This window comes from Piliocolobus tephrosceles, chromosome 13, assembly GCF_002776525.5.
Source record: "Piliocolobus tephrosceles isolate RC106 chromosome 13, ASM277652v3, whole genome shotgun sequence".
In the NCBI taxonomy this organism is placed as follows: Eukaryota; Metazoa; Chordata; class Mammalia; order Primates; family Cercopithecidae; genus Piliocolobus; species Piliocolobus tephrosceles.
In genome coordinates, this window is record NC_045446.1 from 54,765,982 (window position 1) to 54,785,788 (window position 19,807).

A 19,807-nucleotide genomic window follows, 5' to 3' on the forward strand; every position below is an offset into this window, starting at 1 on the left:
TTTTTTGTTTTTTTTTTTTTTTTTTTTTTGAGGCAGAGTCTCGCTCTGTCGCCCAGACTGGAGTGCAGTGGCCGGATCTCAGCTCACTGCAAACTCCGCCTCCCGGGTTCACGCCATTCTACTGCCTCAGCCTCCCGAGTAGCTGGGACTACAGGCGCTCGCCACCTCGTCCGGCTAGTTTTTTGTATTTTTTAGTAGAGACGGGGTTTCACTGTGTTAGCCAGGATGGTTTCGATCTCCTGACCTCGTGATCCGCCCGTCTCTGCCTCCCAAAGTGCTGGGATTACAGGCTTGAGCCACCGCGCCCGGCCCATTCTCTCATATATATGTGTGTGTGTGTGTGTGTGTACCTATGTAGATTTAGGGTTTATTTTGTTCTATTTTCAAATAAATTAGACCATACTGTGTGTATGTTTCTAGAACATGTTTCAACTGAATATTTTGTCTTGGAGATCTTTCTACAGTGGTACATATAGAACTACCCCAGCTAATTGAATTGTATTATTGGAGGGAATATATTATAATTCATATGCTGACATTTTCATCTTAATGTCCCAATAATAGATTTCAATGATATTAAGATATTTTACATAACAAAACTTTTTTGCTTTAGATTTTACACCCAGATTTGGAAGTAGCAGATCATGCTTTTCCTCCTCCACGAACAGCTTTATCCCACTCAAAAATGCTGGTAAGAAGTTTAATATTTAAATTTAATGCTGTTGAAGAGAGCTGTACTTTTATTTGTAGGGTTTTTAAAGAAGCTAAGTAAAGTTAGAGTTAGATGGACAGCAGAGTAAAAAGTGCCCAAAACTAGAAATTAAGAGACTTGCCGCTGACTGTCTATGTCCTTCTCAAGGAGGAGGCACAGGGAAGCACACTGGGCAACAGGCCACTAGGGCTAAGGCTGTTGTCCTGAGGAGGCATGAGTTAAGTGTAGGACAGAAAATCAGAGCCTAGATTATAGCCTGGAAAACTGTGCCAAGCATCAAATTGAAACAGCCAGGCAAGGGTTAAAAACAAAAGAGATGCTTACAAAAATGGATATAAAGAATGTTGGTTATAGGAGAGAATCAAGTTTGAAGAGTGTGTGGATGGATATAGTTCCAATTAGAAGCCATAGAAGGTTATATATATAACAGAGGCCCCTTTTTTATTTTGCTCATTGCATTTCTTAGCAGTGGGCTTTGTAACCAATAAGGAACCTCAGGGAGCTGAACACATATACTTAAGCATTCTTGACCTTCATTTCCTGATCAATTAAGTAAGGCATTGACTAACAGAATCTGTCAGTTTCCTTACAGTTCTAAACTGTGATTCCAGTAAAAGCTGGATTAAATACAATCTTAAGAGTTTTTTCTTCTTATATTTGTCTTATATTTGGTTGTGACTGTAATTGTTTTGGTGCATATAAAAATCAAAGGACTTGGGATATATGCCAAAGGTCCTTGGGATATATGAAAAGGTCACCTTTTTGACTCGATATTTTGTTTGTTTTTAAAAAGTTAAATTACCTAACCTTTCTTCTTATATTTTTAGGATAAAGAGGTGCGAGCAGTTTTCCTTAGATTATTTGCACAACTCTTCCAAGGATATAGATCCTGCCTGCAACTTATAAGAATTCATGCAGAGCCAGTAATACATTTCCACAAAGTAAGATATAGAGTGCTGTATTGTATCTGTCCAAGAAATATATTCTAATTTAATAAAACTACTTGATTTTTTTTCCTAGACATTTATTTTGACCTTGATTTATCAAATGTGATTATTTAAAATCTCTGCGTGGTTAGATATCAGTTCTTAATAGATATTAAGAAGTTCCATAATAATAATATGGAACTCACATAATGTCTTAGAATATGTTAACTTTAAATCAATTTTTCTTTTAAAATTGAATGTTAATTTCTGATTTCTTCTCCTAACATGGAGATAGATCCATTTTTATTCTTTTCAATATATGTAGTATTTCAGAATAACTCTCTTTGAGAGAAATATATTTTATGACAACACATATTTATACATGAAGGGATTTATATAGGCCTTGCTCTTTTTACTGTATTTTTGTTTTGACCATTTGTCCATTACCAAGTGATAAATTATTATTTCACGTTTTCTTTTTTCACAGACAGCATTCTTGGGGCAGCGTGGTTTGGTCGAGAATGATTTCCTCACTAAAGTACTCAATGGAATGGCATTTGCAGGTTTTGTTTCAGAAAGAGGTCCTCCTTATAGATCTTGTGATCTCTTTGATGAGGTATAGTTCTTATTAAATGAAGGCATTATTTATAGACATAATTAGACTAGTAGTTAAAAGTAAAAAGTAACATTTTTCATATTTATATAGTCATATATAAATTAGGTATTAATCCCAATGTTATTATGCTTATCAAATCTCGATATTTTAATGTGGATTATAAAAATTACAAAAAAAATTATAAGATGCCTTGAAAGTACATATAATTTTTGAACAACTGAATTTTAAATAATTGAACAGTGTACACTACTCAGGTGATGGGTGCACCAAAATCTCAGAATTCACCACTATATAATTCATCCATGTAACTGAAAACCACTCATACTCCAAAAACTATTCATATTTTAAACTATTACATTTTAAAAAATAGTTGATTAAAATCTTTTTGAAAAGGTAACAGTGATTGTATAAATAGAACTCTTGTTTTTAAAGGCCCTAATACAGTAATTCTTTTGTCAGTGTTATAGGGAGAAAGGTCTAATTTGAAGCTAAGATAGCTGAAATTACTTCAAACTGGAGTTACATTTAGTCTATCAGAATCATAGAGCCATAGTTTAAGTTTGTGGCATTCTCACTAATCAATTTTCAACCCTTTTCTACCTGTCTTAGGAGACATTAAATGTCTGTCTCTATCAGATTTCTGTCTCTATCTTCAAGGAATTAGCCATATAAAGGGAGAAATAGGGCAGATGTGACTCAAAATAAGAATGCTATTTGCATTTATTGTGCTCTTTTTTAAAATCACCTTTCCATTTATCATTTAACTCTATATTCACAGCAGCCCACTCTGGTGGATAGAACAAGAATATTATTCTCATTTCAATTTTTGAAAGAGTACTATATTAGAACCAAAAATCTAAAAAGTTTCTTGATATCTGTAAAAGAACCACATTCCTAGATCCCAAGATATTGGAGAATCATGATAGTGGTCATGTTTTGCCTCTGGTGATTTTCTTTTATATAGGGAAGGTAGGAAGGAAGGTCTTAAATATCTTTGGTTCAGAGGAGAAGGATCTTTTGTTTTTTTTAAAGATAGTGAAGTGACCGGGCGCAGTGGCTCAAGCCTGTAATCCCAGCACTTTGGGAGGCTGAGACGAGCGGATCACGAGGTCAGGAAATCGAGACCATCCTGGCTAATACGGTGAAACCCCGTCTCTACTAAAAAATACAAAAAACTGGCTGGGCGACGAGGCGGGCACCTGTAGTCCCAGCTACTGGGGAGGCTGAGACAGGAGAATGGCGTGAACCCGGGAGGCGGAGCTTGTAGTGAGCTGAGATCCGGCCACTGCACTCCAGCCTGGGCGGCAGAGCAAGACTCCGTCTCAAAAAATAAAAATTTAAAAAATAGGCCAGGCGCGGTGACTCAAGCCTGTAATCCCAGCACTTTGGGAGGCCGAGACGGGCGGATCACAAGGTCAGGAGATCGAGACCATCCTGGCTAACACGGTGAAACCCCCTCTCTACTAAAAATACAAAAAATTAGCCGGGCGAGGTGGCCGGCGCCTGTGGTCCCAGCTACTCAGGAGGCTGAGGCAGGAGAATGGCGTGAACCCGGGAGGCGGAGGTTGCAGTGAGCTGAGATCCAGCCACTGCACTCCAGCCTGGGCGACAGAGCAAGACTCCGTCTCAAAAAAAATAAATAAATAAAATAAAATAAAAGATAGTGAAGTATTCACAGGTAAGAATTTTTAAAGAAGAGACACATGTTTTAGTTCTGTGTAGTATATGTTTACTGCATCAGATGCTTTAATTAATAACACAAAGCATACGAAGATTTAGGAAACATCCTGAGGTGGACAATTTTTTGTAATCAATTATTGGTCATTGATTCTCTAATACTACCATATAACATGATTGGTTATTGATTCTACTAACATATCAGCCTTTAGATTCTGTACTAAGTAATTCATAACATAATATTTTATGGGTTTAAAATAGATGATCTCCAAGGTCTTTTCTAGCACCTACATTTTGTTAGTCTTTGAAGCTTTATGAATAGTAACATTGGTTTATATACGCTCTCTTTTCTATTCAAATTTATCTTCCTCTGACAGCTTCATCACAACTAAAAAGCAAGATTAGTTACTTACAGAAAACTTGCTTGCCACAGCCTCTATTTTGTAGGTCTTTTCCCTCTTATCTCACCACCTCTTCCAAACTCTCCCAAAGTCGTTGACTCTGAGAGCCACTCAACTGCGTTAGGCTTCATTTTATGTCTCTAACTTTATGTGCTAACTTATTTTTTATTTATTTATTGTTTATACAAATATACTCTAGATTGGAAACAATGATAAGCCAAGGTTCCTATTGGGTCACCCATTAGTGTTCATCCAGTTCTCTGTTTGGCCTACAGTGGTGACTTTGGGTGTCTTACTTTTGTTACTTGACTGCCAGTGAATCATATGTATATATCAGTCAAGAGCCTAAGAAAAATGAGCCATCAGAACTAACTAATTTCTCATTCTACCCTCTTTGGCCATTTGCATGGGAATGCTTTGGTAGAAAAATAGCATTTGCTCCTGGGAAAGTGATCCTTGTTTTCACTTAGCCTAGGGCAGCCTACCACAATGGGGTATTATGGGGGCTTTGAGAGGCAGCTTGCATTGTGCATGGTGTTGTCCTCACACTCCCATCAGATAGATGTCTTAGAATGAAAAGAATATTTGCCCTTGATCATCTTTCTGAATCCTAGCCTAGAATAGGTAAGCCATAGTTTTATATGCCTATGCAGCGAATCTATTAGTTCCTAGAAGAATCCTGCATTGTACCTTTTTATTTTATTGTCCATCTATTTACCCTCCACAATTTTTTTCCTGTCAGCCTTCTTTTCTTTACCCTAAGTATACAGTCACACAGTTCTCCCAGTAAATTGGTTAATAAAGAGATAGTTTGAGACTAGAAGGAATCTAAAGGCCATTTTGTTCTTCCATCTTATTTTAGAGATGAGCAAACTGAAGCTCAGGAGTTTAAGTGCCTTGTCCCAGATCACACACTGTTAGCAGAGCTAGGACTAAAGTCTGAGCATCCTGACTTGGTTAAGGAAGTGTTTAGACACTTTCTGACTGTCTGAATTTCTCTGACTGAGGCCTGTGGAATGACAGGGTCTCTCTGAGTTCCAGAAATGACTTTTCCCTAGAAGAAATAGGGCCCTAAAATCCTCAGAGAGGGACCACTATACAATTCAAGAGTTTGATTGACCCTGTAACCCCAGAATGGAGGTGAAACCCCAAAACCTAAAATATTTTGTTTTAAAAATAATGTATATGTTGGATTTTTTTGGCTTGCAAATTGTATGAAATTATCACAGTTTTTGAATTTGGCATATTTTGGAATTGATGTTTTGCCTTTTGATTCTTTTTCCTAGTTGGTAGCCTTTGAAGTAGAGAGAATTAAAGTTGAAGAAAATAACCCAGTGAAGATGATAAAGCATGTCAGAGAACTTGCTGAGCAACTATTCAAAAATGTAAGTAAGTATATTTATTTAGACAGTCATTAATTTTATTTATTTATTTTTTATTTTATTTTTCCTAACTTATTGGGGTACAGGTGGTGTGTGGTTACATGAGTGAGTTCTTTAGTGGTGATCTGTGAGATTTTGGTACACTCATCACCCAAGCCGTATACACTGCATCATATTTGTAGTCTTTTATCCCTCGCCTCCCTCCCACTCTTACCCCCAAGTCCCCAAAGTTTATTGTATCATTCTTATGCCTTTGTGTCCTCATAGCTTAGCTCCCATGTATCAGTGAGAACATATAATGTTTGGTTTTCCATCCCTGAGTTACATCACTTAGAAGAATAGTTTCTTATCTCATCCAGGTTACTGTAAATGCTGTTAATTCATTCCTTTTCATGGCTGCGCAATATATGTATGCATATATATATATATATATATGGCACAGTTTCTTTATCCACTCATCGATGGGCATTTGGGTTGTTTCCATGGTTTTGCAATTGTGAATTGTGCTGCTATAAACATGCATGTGCAAGTATCTTTTTCGAATAATGACTTCTTTTACTCTGAGTAAAACCCCATAGTGTGATTGCTCGATCAAATGGTAGTTCTACTTTTAGTTCTTTAAGGAATCTTCACACCGTTTTCCATAGTAGCTGTACTAGTTTACATTGCCACCAGCAGTGTAGAAGTGTTCCTCGTTCACCACATCCACTCCAACATCAACTGTTTTTTGATCTTTTGATTATGGCCATTCTTGCAGGAGTAAGATGGTATCGCATTATGGCTTTGATTTGCATTTCCCTGAAATTAGTGATGTTGAGCATTTTTTCATATGTTTGTTGGCCATTTGTATATCTTCTTTTGAGAACTGTCTATTCATGTCCTTAGCCCACTTTTGGATGGGATTGTTTTTTTCTTACTGATTTGTTTGAGTTTGTTATAGATTCTGCATAGTAGTCTTTTGTCAGATGTATAGATTGTGAAGATTTTCTCCCACACTGTGGGTTGTCTGTTTACTCTGCTGACTGTTCCTTTTGCTGTGCAAAAGCTCATTAATTAGGCCCCAGTTATTTATCTTTGTTTTTATTGCATTTGCTTTTGGGTTCTTGGTCATGAAATCTTTGCCTAAGCCAATGTCTAGAAGGGTTTTTCCAGTGTTCTAGAATTTTTATAGTTTCAGGTCTTAAGTTTTAAGTCCTTAATCCATATTGAGTTGATTTTTGTATAAGGTGAGAGATGAGGATCTAGTTTCATTCTCCTACATGTGGCTAACCAATTATCCCAGCACCATTTGTTGAAAGAGATGTCCTTTCCCCACTTTATGTTTTTGTTTTCTTTGTTGAAGATCAGTTGGCTGTAAGCATTTGAGTTTATTTCTGGGTTCTCTATTCTGTTCCATTGGTCTATGTGCCTGTTTTCATACCAGTACCATGCTGTTTTGGTGACTATGGCCTTATAGTATAGTTTGAAATCAGGTAGTGTGATGCCTCCAAATTTGTTCTTTTTGCTTAGTCTTGCTTTGGCTATGTGGGCTCTTTTTTGGCTCCATATGAATTTTAGAATTGTTTTTTCTAATTCTGTGAAGAATGATGATGGTATTCCGATGGGGATTGCATTGAATTTGTAGATTGCTTTTGGTGGTATGGTCATTTTCACAATATTGGTTCTACCCATCCATGAGCATGGGATGTGTTTCCATTTGTTTGCATCATTTATTATTTTTTTCAGCCATGTTTTGTAGTTTTCCATGTAGAGGTCTTTCGACTCCTTTGTTAGGTATATTGCTAAGTATTTTAACTTTTTTGCAGCTATTGTAAAGGGGTTGAGTTCTTGATTTGGTTCTCTGCTTGGTCGCTGTTGGTTTATAGAAGAGCTTCTGATTTGTGTACATTAATCTCGTATCCGGAAACGTTGCTGAATTCTTTTATCAGTTCTATGAGCTTTCTAGAGGAGTCTTTAGGGTTTTTAAGGTAAATGATTATACCATCAGCAAGCAGTGACAGTTTTACTTCCTCTTTACCAATTTAGATGCCCTTTATTTCTTTCTCTTGTCTGATTATTCTGGCTAGGACTTCCAGTACTGTGTTGAAAAGGAGTGGTGAGAGTGGTTATCCTTGTCTTGTTCCAGTTCTCAGAGGGAATGCTTTCAACTTTTCCCCATTCAGTATTATGTTGACTGTGGGTTTGTTATAGATGGCTTTTATGACATTAAGGTATGTCCCTCATATGCCAGTTTTGCTGAGAGTTTTAATCATAAAGGGATGCTAAATTTTGTCCAGTGCTTTGTCTGTATCTATTGAGATGATCATGTGATTTTTGTTTTTAATTCTGTTTATATGGTATATCACATTTATTGACTTATGTATGTTAACCTATCCCTGCATCCCTGGTATGAAACCCACTTGATCATGGTGGATTATCTTTTTGATATGTTGTTGGATTTGGTTAGCTAGTATTTTGTTAAGGATTTTAGCATCTGTGTTCATCAAGGATATCAGTCTGCAGTTTTCTTTTTTGGTTATGTCCTTTCCTGGTTTGGGTATTAGGGTGATGCTGGCTTCATACAATAAATTAGGGGGAGTTCCTTCTTTCTGTGTCTTGTGGAATAGTGTCAAAAGGATTGGTACCAATTTTTCATTGAATGTCTGATAGAATTCTGCTGTGAATCCATCTGGTCCTCGACTTTTTTCTGTTGGTAATTTTTAAATTACCATTTCAATCTTGCTGCTTGTTATTGGTTTGTTCAGGGTATCTAATTCTTTCTGATTTAAGCTAGGAGGATTGTATTTTTCCAGGAATTTATTAGTCTCTTCTAGGTTTTCTAATTTATGTGTGTAAAGGTGTTGCCTTGAATGATCCTTTGTATTTCAGTGGTGTCAGGTGTAATATCTCCAGTTTCATTTTTTAGTGAGGTTATTTGAATTTTCTGTCTTCTTTTCTTGATTAATCTTGCTAATGGTCTATCAATTTTATTTATCTTTTCAAAGAACCAGCTTTTTGTTTCATTTATCTTTTGTAATTTTTTTTGTTTCAATTTCATTTAGTTCTGCTCTGATCTTGGTTATTTCCTTTCTTCCGCTGGGTTTAAATTTGGTTTGTTCTTGTTTCTCTGGTTCCTTGAGGTGTGACCTTAGATTGTCTGTTTGTGCTCTTTCAGACTTCTTGATGTAGGCGTTTAGGGCTATGAACTTTCCTCTTAGCACCGCCTTTGCTGTATCCCAGAGGTTTTGATAGGTTGTGTCATTATTATCATTCAGCTCAAAGAATTTTCTAATCTCCATCTTGATTTCGTTTTTCACTGAATGCTTATTCAGGAGCAGGTTATTTAAATTCCATGTATTTGCATGGTTTTGAAGGTTCCTGTTGGAGTTAATTTCCAGTTTTATTTCACTGTGGTTTGAGAGAGTGCTGGATAAAATTTCAGTTTTCTTAAGTTTATTGAGGCTTGTTTTATGGCCTATGATATGGTCTATCTTGGAGAAAGTTCCATGCACTGTTGAATAGAATGTGTATTCTGGGGTGATCGGATAAAATGTTCTGTATATATCCGTTAAGTCTGTTTGTTCCAAGATATAGTTTAAATCCATTGTTTCTTTGTTGACTTTCTGTATTGAGGACCTGTCTAATGCTGTCAGTGGAGTATTGAAGTCCCCCACTATTATTGTGTTGCTGTCTATCTCATTTCTTAAGTCTATTAGTAATTGTTTTATAAATTTGGGAGCTCCAGTGTTAGGTGCATATATGTTTAGGATTGTGATATTTTCCTGCTGGAGAAGGCCTTTTACCATTATATACTGTGCCTCTTTGTCTTTTTTAACCACTGTTGCTTTACGGTTTGTTTTGTCTCATATCAGAATAGCTTACCCAGCCAGGCATGGTGGCTCACGCTTGTAATCCCAGCACTTTGGGAGGCTGAGGCAGGAGGATCTCCGGAGGTCAGGAAATTGAGACCAGCCTTGCCAACATGGTGAAACCCCGTCTCTACTAAAAATACAAAAATTAGCCAGGCATGGTGGCAGGCACCTATAATCCCAGCTATTTGGGAGGCTGAGGCAGGAAAATCACTTGAACCTGAGAGGCAGAGGTTGCAGTGAGCCAAGATCGCATCACTGTACTCCAGCCTGCGTGTCACAGCAGGACTCTATCTCAAACAAAACAAAACAAAAAAAACCATCTAAAAAGAATAGCTACCCCTGCTCGCTTTTGGTGTCCATTTGCATGACATGCCTTTTTCTACTCCTTTACCTTAAGTTTATGTGAGTCCTTATGTGTTAGGTGAGTCTTCTGAAAGCAGCAGATGGTTGGTTGGTGAGTTCTCATCCATTCTTCAGTTCTGTATCTTTTAAGTGGAGCATTCAGGTCATTTACATTCAGTGTTAGTATTGAAATGTGAGGTACCATTGCTTTCATCATGCTCTTCGTTGCCTGTGTGCTTTGGTTTTGTTTTTTGTTTTTGCTTTTTAACTTGTGTTTTTGTTTTATAGGTTGTTTTGTGTGATTTATGCTTTAAAGAGGTTCTGTTTTGATGTGTTTCCTGGATTTGTTTCAAGATTTAGAGCTCCTTTTAGCAGTTCTTGTAGTGGTGGTTTGGTAATGGTGAATTCTTTCAGCATTTGTCTGAAAAATGACTTTCGTATATGATGTTTAGTTTTGCTGGATACAAAGTTCTTGGCTGATAATTGTTTTGTTTGAGGAGGCTGAAGATAGGGCCCCAATCTCTTCTGGTTTGTAGGATTTCTGCTGAGAAATCTGCTGTTAATCTGATAGGTTTTCCTTTATAGGTTACCTGTTGCTTCTGTCTCACAGCTCTTAAGATTCTTTCCTTCGTCTTAACTTTGAATAACCGGATGACAATGTGCCTAGGTGAAGATCTTTTTGTGATGAATTTCCAGGTGTTCTTTGTGCTTCTTGTATTTGGATGTCTGGGTCTCTTGGAAGGCCAGGGAAGTTTTCCTCGATTATTCCCCCAAATATGTTTTCCAGGCTTTTAGAATTCTCTTCTTCCTCAGATACAGCGATTATTCTTAGGTTTGGTCGTTTAACATAATCCCAGACTTCTTGGAGGCTTTGTTCATATTTTCTTACTCTTTTTTTTTTGTCTTTGTTGGATTAGGTTAATTTGAAGACCTTGTCTTCCAACTCTGAATTTCTTTCTTCTACTTGTTCAATTCTATTGCTGAGACTTTCCAGAGCATTTCCCATTTCTAAAAGTATGTCCAAAGTTTCCTGAATTTTTTATTGTTTTCTCTTTAAGCTATCTATTTCCATGAATATTTCTTCCTTCACTTCTTGTATCATTTTTTGGATTTCCTTGCATTGGGCTTTGCCTTTCTCTGCTCCCTCCCTGATTAGCTTAATAACTAACCTCCTGAGTTCTTTTTCAGGTAATCGAGGATTTCTTCTTGGTTTGGGTCCATTACTAGTGAACTAGTGTGATTTTTTGGGGGATGTTGAAGAGCCTTGTTTTATCATATTACCAGGGTTGGTTTTCTGATTCCTTCTCATTGGGGTAGACACTGTCAGAGGGAGGGAAGGTCTAGGGCTGAAGGCTGTTGTTCAGATTATTTTGTCCCACAGGGTGTTCCCTTGATGTAGTACTCTCCCTCTTTTCCTATGGATGTGACTCCCTGTGAGCCGAACTGCAGTGATTGTTGTCTCTCTTCTGGGTCTAGCCACCCAGCGAGTCTACCCGGCTCCAGGCTGGTACTGGGGATTGTCTGCACAGAGTCCTGTGATGTGAACCGTCTATGGGTCTCTCAGCTGTGGATACCAATGCCTGTTCTGGTGGAGGTGGCAGAGGGTGCAGTGAACTCCCTGAGGGCCCTTAGCTTTAGTGGTTTAATGCTCTATTTTTGTTCTGATTGGCCTCCTGTCAGGAGTGGTGCCTTCCAGAAAGCATCAACTGTAGTAATGTGGAGAGGGACCAGCGGTGGGTGGGGCCCTTGAACTCCCGAGATTATATGCCCTTTGTCTTCTGCTATGAGGAGTTGGGACGGAGCTAGGCCTGTCTTAGCTCAGGTTCTCTTTGGGCAGGTCTTGCTGTGGCTGCTGTGGGGGATGGGGGTGAGATTCCCAGGTCACTGGAGTTGCGTACCTAGGGAGATTATGGCTGCCTCTGTTGAGTCATGCAGGTTGTCAGGAAAGTGAGGGAAAACTAGCAGGCACAAGCCTCACCCAGCTCCCACGCAAACAGAAGGGCCAGTTTCTCTCCCACTGTGCCCCCCAGTAGCCCTGAGTCTGTTTCCAGGCGGAGGGCAAGACGGGCTTGAAAACTTGCGCAAGGCTATCCGCCTCCCAGTTGTGAAAGAAAAGTGCTTCAGTTCTTCCCCAGCCTGTGAAGTCTGTAACCCGGATTTTCATCCCCCACTACCCCCGGGGCTTCGCACCCTATTCAAATAGTTACAAAGTTCAACCAGAGAATTCCTTCTCCCTGTGGAGTTTTACCCGCCAGTCCTCTGGCCACCATCCCGAGGGATCCCTGTGGTGCCAGGCAGGAATGGGCTGCTTTGGGACCCAGCGAGCTTCCAGGGCCTTTCTGCTGCTTTCTCTACCCCTGTATTTCGCTTGGCTCTCTAACTTGACTCAGTTTTAGGTAAACTGGAAACTTCTCCCACAAACAGACCTTCAGCTTCTCCACTGTGTATTCGGGAGAGGAGGGTCTCCCTTTCCCACTTAGGCAGTTGGGGCACTCACAGTATTTGGGGTGTCTCCCCAATCCCGCAGGAGCAGTCCACTTCCTTCCGAGGGTCTCTGGGTCCTCTCTGGATTACTGGTTTGTTCTTGCAGTTGATCTGGAGCTAAAACTCACAATGCAAGCCTCCACATGCTGCTCTGTCTGGAGCTGCAATCTAGTCCTACCTGTCATCTGCCATGATCCCCTCTCTTTAGACAGTCATTAATTTTGAAAATATACTGTTAAAGTATTTTGTTGACAGAACTAGAACGCTTCCTCTTTCTGTGATAGATTTTTTGCTCTAGATTGTAAATTATGAGATATTACAGTTGGTACTGTATATCAAAATAGACCACATTTTTCAAAGTAATTTTCCTGTCAATCAGTGTGTTATGAAAACATGTTAGTCACAGTTTTTTCAGTTTGTCATTTGCCCTCATTATGGTTTTTATTTGGATCTCTTATAAGACATAAAGGTGAGACTCACTGGAGACCAGAACCACCTCAAACACAACTGACCAGTGTGCTCTGCTTTGGCTTGGTACGGTGGTTGTCAGCTAAATCAGGAGTTGCATTGTTTTGAACAGAGAGGGAGCGAAAAGCTGAAAGAAAAATAGCAAATTGGGAGGTGACCACAGAAACACAAGGATGAAAATATTCCATGGATAGAGGAAATGCAATAAGTTAAAAGGATTCGGATGTGGTAAAATGTGAAAAACTATTTGAACACCAGGAAAGAAAAGAGAGCCTAAAATGACAGAGATTATATTCATATGGAAAAATGGATTTGGGCTCATGAGTGTTCCTTATTTCTCCTGCTGTGGAGCTTTCAGTCCTAAGAAAAGTAAAGTAAGTGGGAACTGTAGTCCTCCAGGGAAAAGTTGAGGGAAGATGTAAATTTTTAAAATTATGATTAGATTCTGACTTTAATTTAGTAAACAAAAAAATATTCTGGAAGACAGAAATGTAACATTCTATACTGTTTCTAATCTCAACATTGTCAAAGTAGAAATTTTCTTTTAATTTGTGGTTCTAACATATATTTTATCTGTATAGCAAATAACTTCTGCAAAGACAACTCAACCAATCTAAAATTAGAGCCATATCATTGATTTAAATAGAGTATTGGCATCCAAAGATTAAAATATAGTAATGGTTATACATTTTCTCATTAGTCTTTTCATAAGGGAAATGTAGAATTGAACATTAAAATCTTACTAATAAGATGGTAGTTATTGACTGTATACCTCTTGAAAAAAATAAGAGAAATTATAAATCAAGTAAACTTTTATTTTTGCCTATTTCAAACATCTTTTAAATAATTTCAAGTTTTATTTTAGATTTAGGGGCCACATGTACAGATTTGTTAGCTGGGCTTAGTGTGTGATGCTGAGGTTTAGGGTACGATTGATGCCACCACCCAGGTACTGAGCAGAGTACCCAGTAGTCACTTTTCACCCCCTTTCCCACTCCTTTCCTCCCCTGTCTAGTAGTCCTCAGTGTCTATTGTTGCCAGCTTTAATGAGTACCACTTACTTAGCTTCTGGGGAAGATGTATTTTTAAGGAAATAGTGAAGAAGAATTCAGGGTCAGTATCTTGACCCACAACAGGTGTTATTTAATTTAGTGATTTGACTAGATAGACCTTTTTGGACACTGGATTATTAGTCAGTGCTTTGTCACATTCATTTGAAATTTGAGAACCAATTGGATACAATCAGGGATACTTAAAAAAATGCCTTTTTTAATGTTATTCCATTATTTCTGAGTTTTAAATTCTACATTTAGAATGTGATCTTTCTTTGAGGGAATATATACTTTTTTGAAAGAGAACAACATAAAGTTCAGAGGTTTCATATTAAAACAAAAAAAATCCATCTTTTATTAATTATGCTTATCTAAATTTTGGTAAATAGAAAATTCTTAAGTTCTGTTTTATCAATTGCTAGTGGTTCATTATAAATTCTGGAAATAGATATAGTCTGCCTGTAATATTAAGGCAACAGTAATATTACTAACACATGCAGAAATCATTAGCCATAACGTTTCTTGTGCCTGTTAAAAGATGAATTTAGGCTGAGTGTGGTGGCCCATGCCTGTGATCCCAGCACTTTGGGAGGCCAAGGTGGGCGAATCGCTTGAGGTCAGGAGTTCAAGACCAGCCTGGCCAACATGGTGAAATCCTGTCTTTACTAAAAATAAAAAATTAGCCACACATGCTGGCACATGCCTATAATCCCAACCATTTGGGAGGCTGAGGCAGGAGAATTGCTTGAAACCGGGAGGCGGAGGTTGCAGTGAGCCGAGATCACACCAACGCATCCAGCCTAGGTGACAGAGCAAGACTCTGTCTTGAAAAACGAAAAAAAAAATTACATGTGGTGATGGACACCTGTAGTCCTGCCTGTTCAGGAGACTGAGGTGGGAGGATTGCTTGAGCCCAGGAGTTCAGCCAAGGAGTTTGAGGCTGCAGAAAGCTATGATTGAGCCACTGTACTCCAGCCTAGGCAACAGAGCAAGACCCTGTCTCAAAAAAAAAAAAAAAAAAAAGATGAATTTGATTTCAATTTTAAATTACTTAACACAGAAGTACTTTAATTGACTGTTACTTGTAGATTATTGGCTTCTTTACTAAGAAGCAATACTTTCAGATTTCTAAATACATCACACGTTAAATCATAATATTGGTTTAGCAAAAGTATAAATAAATTATTTTTCTGGCAACTTGCATGCCAAGATCTGTTACTTGAATTTATTGACTGATCACATTTTTTGTTTTTGAGACAGAGTCTTGCTCTGTCGCCCAGGCTGGAGTGCAGTGGTGTGGTCTCGGCTCACTGCACTCCACCTCCCAGGTTCACACCATTCTCCTGCCTCAGCCTCCCTAGTAGCTGGGACTACAGGCGCCCGCCACCATGCCCAGCTAATTTTTGTATTTTTAGTAGAGATGGGTTTTCACCGTGTTAGCCAGGGTGGTCTCAATCTCCTGACCTTGTGATCCACCCGCCTTGGCCTCCCAAAGTGCTGGGATTACAGGAGTGATCCACTGCGCCCAGCCGGACTGATCACATTTTTAGTTGTTTATAACTATGATCAATATAATAAATGTGTTTCCTGATTAGTATACTAAAACTTAAAAAAGAAATCTGGTAGAATTCTGTTAGAAGGAAAACTTGTGTTGTGTGCTGGTCTTTGCCACTTATGTGGCTGTGTAGAAGTAATTACAGCATGATCATCTGAGAAATTTCTGTTGACCTATTATAATAGTAATAAATATTGAGTTCATATATAAATATACTGCTTTTCTTTCCATGCCCAGCTGATAATGCAGGACTTGGCCCACTTTGGCTTTCAGAATCTTCAGTGTCTGCATGAGAGCACATTTAGCTACATTGTGTCAGGCATGGGATTAAGCACTTTACATACAATGATCTCTAATCCTCATGACAATGTAAGGCAAGTATCATTATCCCCATTTTAGTGGGGCTAATTGACTCAGAATCATATGACTCTTAAGTGATGAAATCCAGATTTTAAATTAGGAATTTTCATCTATTCGTTTCCTAAGCCTGTGTTTTTTCACTATAAGGCTGGATCATCTCCAATTGGAAAAAACAATGATGTTTGCAGTAGTTGACTTTAGATGTTGTTCTTTTTGTTTGTTTGAGACAAGGTCTCAGTCTGTTGCCCAGGCTAGAGTGCAGTGGCACAATCTTGGCTCACTGCAGCCTCGACCTCCTGGGCTCCAACGATCCTCTAACCTCAGCCTCCTGAGTAGCTGGGACTACAGGCATATGCCACCATACCTGGCTAATTTTTTTAATTTTTTGGTAGAGACGGAGTTTCACCTTGTTGCCCAGGCTGATCTGGAACTCCTGGGCTCAAGGGATCCACTCGCCTCGGCCCAGGAGGTCGAGGCTTGAGCCCAGAAGGTTGAGGCTGCGTTGAGCTGAAGTCCTGCCACTGCACTCCAGCCTGGGTGATAAAGTGAGACCCTGTCTCAAAAACAAAAACAAACAAAAACACAGACTGTCCCTATCTGTTAAAACTGACGCTTCAAAAGTGAGCATCATGAAATATTAAAAAATTGTATTACTAGATAAGAGCCCTTCAGACGTCTTCTACATTTCACGGGCCTTATTGGAAATTTTTTTCACAATCTAATTATGTTTTATTTAATTTAATAAATTCTATTCCTTAAGTACTTATTAGTGCCAGGCATTTTCTAGATACATAATTCTCCTAATATCCTTCAGAAAAGGATACACAGACATGACAAGTAAGAATTTGTGACTATCCCAGTGGATTGTCATTAGATTGTCTGAGATTCATTCTAGTGCTAAGATTCTGAAGTCCATGATAAAATCATCATTCATTAAGTAAACACTTCATAAAGTTAAAAAGTAGAACATGACAGTAAAGTTGCTTTCATAGGTTGTGCAGGAAATTGGGGGAAGGGAGGCAGGATGGTGTCAATGCAAGGAAAATAATCCGCATGGTTCTATTTTTAACTAGTCAGTTTTTTTTTTTTTTAAATCACATTTCTAAAATTCCCTTTTAGTAAGCAAGAACCAACCATATAATTTGACTCTTTCCTTATTATTGGGTTGGGATTGAGACCTGGTGATTCCATTCAGATGTTTGTAAATACTTTATTGCACTGAAGTCTGGTATGTGTATCTAGGCCTTCTTTTCGTTTCCCTTTGAAGCACCTCAAAAATGTACCTTAATTTTGCAGTCTCTTCTCACCACTCCTTTGTATTGCTTTTTAGTGAGATTTCAGGAATGTGAGTAGGATGAATTGTAACTGAGCTTAGCTGCTCTTTTAGCTTTCTGGAGCTTCCCAAATAATTAAGAAAGGCATTTGGTGACTTTGGGGGAATGGTTTAGGTGGAAGGAAGGAGAAGGGAAGGACTAAATCTACTAGAGACAAACCTTGTAAGCATTGGCAGGGTTTATACCACAGAGATTATCGGCAGCACACCTATGCAGCTTCTTTCCATTTCCAGTTGATAATGTAAGGATTGACCTACTTTTTTGGCTTTCAGAATCTTCAGTGTCTGCATGAGAACACATTTAACTACTTCCCTGCCCTATCGCTATGATTCTTTTTTTTTTCTTAAAGAGACAGGGTCATGCCCTGTCACCCAGAAAGGAGTGCAGTGGCTTGATCATAGTTCATTGCAACCTTGACCTCCTAGGTTCAAGCAATCCTCCTGCTTCAGCCTTCCTAGTAGCTGGGACTATAGGCACACACCACCATGCCTAGCTAACTTTTTGTAATTTTTTTGTAGAGACAGGGTCTCACTATGTTGCCCAGGATGGTCTTGAACTGCTAGCCTCAAGCAGTCCTCCTATCTCAGCCTCCTAAAGTGTTGGGATTAAGGGGTGAGCCAGTGCCCCTGACCGCTATGACTCTTGATATGCACATATAAAGGGCCACTAACAAATGTTTTCACAAAGTGAGAACATTAAGATAGGCCAAGATAAAAAGATAGGACAAGACAAGAACTTCATAAAACTACTTCAGGGCATTAAGAAATCAGTTGGACGTGTTTTATTGTTTTACGTAGTACAGTTTTTCTAATTTGTTTTGCATCTGTGATAGTATAAAAATATTTGTTAGATATGTAATTTGACAATTTTTGTTTTGTTGTTTCTTGCTTTTTATTTTAGAGATGGTGTCTCACTTTGTTGCCCGGGCTGAAGTACAGTGGCTATTCACGGGCACAAACATAGTGCACTACAACCTCAAATTTCTGGCCTCAAGCGATCCTCCCACCTCATGCTGCCAAGTAGCTGGGACTACAGACACTTACCACCATACCTGGCTTTATCTGACAGTTTTAGTAAAAGTTAAAGGAAATATGAAAGAACCTAGAATTCTTTGTAAAATAATATGAGATTTCTGGACTGGGTGTGGTGGCTCACGCCTGTAATCCCAACACTTTGGGAGGCCAAGGCGGGCATATCGTGAAGTCAGGAGTTTGAGACCAGCCTGGCCAACATGGTGAAACACCATCTCTTACTAAAGATACAAAAAATTAGCCGGGCATAGTGGCATGTGCCTGAAATCCCAGCTACTTGGGAGGCTGAGGCAGGAGAATCACTTGAACCTGGGAGGCAGAGGTTGCAATGAGCCGAGATCATGCCATTGCACTCCACCCTGCGCAATAGGGCGAGACTTTGTCTCAAAAAAAAAAAAAAGAAGAAGAAGAATAATATGAAATTTCTAATTGTGCCTTATGGATATTTCATTGCCCAGCATTGAACCAGATAGGTGTTAGAAGTCCTAATGGGAGAAGAAAACTCAAATACAAGAAATAACTAGTCCAAATCAAATAAAATCTATACCCTTTACATTTCTGCAAAATGTTAATTTCACTACCAGGCAAATGCAGTCTACACTGATGATATTTATACTGTTTGCCAACTGTGAATAAAGGAATTTTTAAATTATAGGATGGAAGTAAAATATTGTGATTACCTTTAGAGAGTCAAGACATGACATAAATGACTTACATAGATTATGATGATGAAGTGAAGCCCTACCCCAAAGCATAGGCTTCAAATTGAACCCCCGTCCCGTCCTATCTGATTTCTTTGTTCACTTATAAGTCAGGTTTATCATGATCTAATTTTTATATACAGTAAAATGTATACTTTTTAATCTACAGTTATGAGTTTTGACAAATGCATGAAGTCATACAACCACTAGCACCACAATAAGACATAGAGTATTTCTATCATCCCCCAAAGTTCCCTAATTCTCCTTTATAGTCACATCTTCCCACCACCTCAAACACTTGGCAACCACTGATCTATTTTTTTGTCTCTGTAGTTTTGCCTTTTCCATAATGTCATTATGTAGTTTTTTGAGTTTAGCTTCATTCACTTAGCACAATGTATTTCAGATTCAATCATGTTGCTTCATACAATTATTTATTCCTTTTTCTGAGTGGTAATCCACTTTATGGATGGACTAAAGTTTTATTTACAACTGAAAGACAATTTTAGCAGTAATGAATAGAACCACCCCAAACATTTGCATAAGTTTTTGTGTGAATATAAGTTTTCATTTCTCTTGTATGAATACCTAGGAGTGGGATGCTGGAATATATGGTAATATAATATTTAACTGTATAGGAAACTGCCCAACTGTTTTCTCAAGTGTCTATATCATTTTGCATTCTCACCAGCAGTATATTAGCATTTCATTTGTGCCACATCTTTACTCACACTTGGTATTGTCAGTTGGTTTCTTTTTTTTTTTAGTCAGAGTTTCGCTGTTGTTACCCAGGCTGGAGTGCAATGGCATGATCTTGACTCACCACAACCTCTGCTTCCCGGGTTCAAGCGATTCTCCTGCCTCAGCCTCCCAAGTAGCTGGGTTTACAGGCATGCACCACCACACCTGGCTAAT

At 38.5% G+C, this 19,807-nt stretch overlaps 1 protein-coding gene across 2 annotated transcripts in view; it reads left to right on the plus strand.

Moving 5' to 3' along the window:
- The window catches only part of SBF2 (SET binding factor 2), a 546,407-nt gene that overhangs the window by 304,800 nt on the left and 221,800 nt on the right, over window positions 1-19,807 (plus strand). For both annotated transcript variants that reach the window (XM_026454017.1, XM_026454018.1), the window contains 4 exons: window positions 614-691; window positions 1,540-1,653; window positions 2,126-2,254; window positions 5,619-5,717. In XM_026454017.1, the coding sequence (XP_026309802.1) occupies window positions 614-691; window positions 1,540-1,653; window positions 2,126-2,254; window positions 5,619-5,717 (420 nt within the window). The remainder of the gene's footprint in view (window positions 1-613; window positions 692-1,539; window positions 1,654-2,125; window positions 2,255-5,618; window positions 5,718-19,807) is intronic.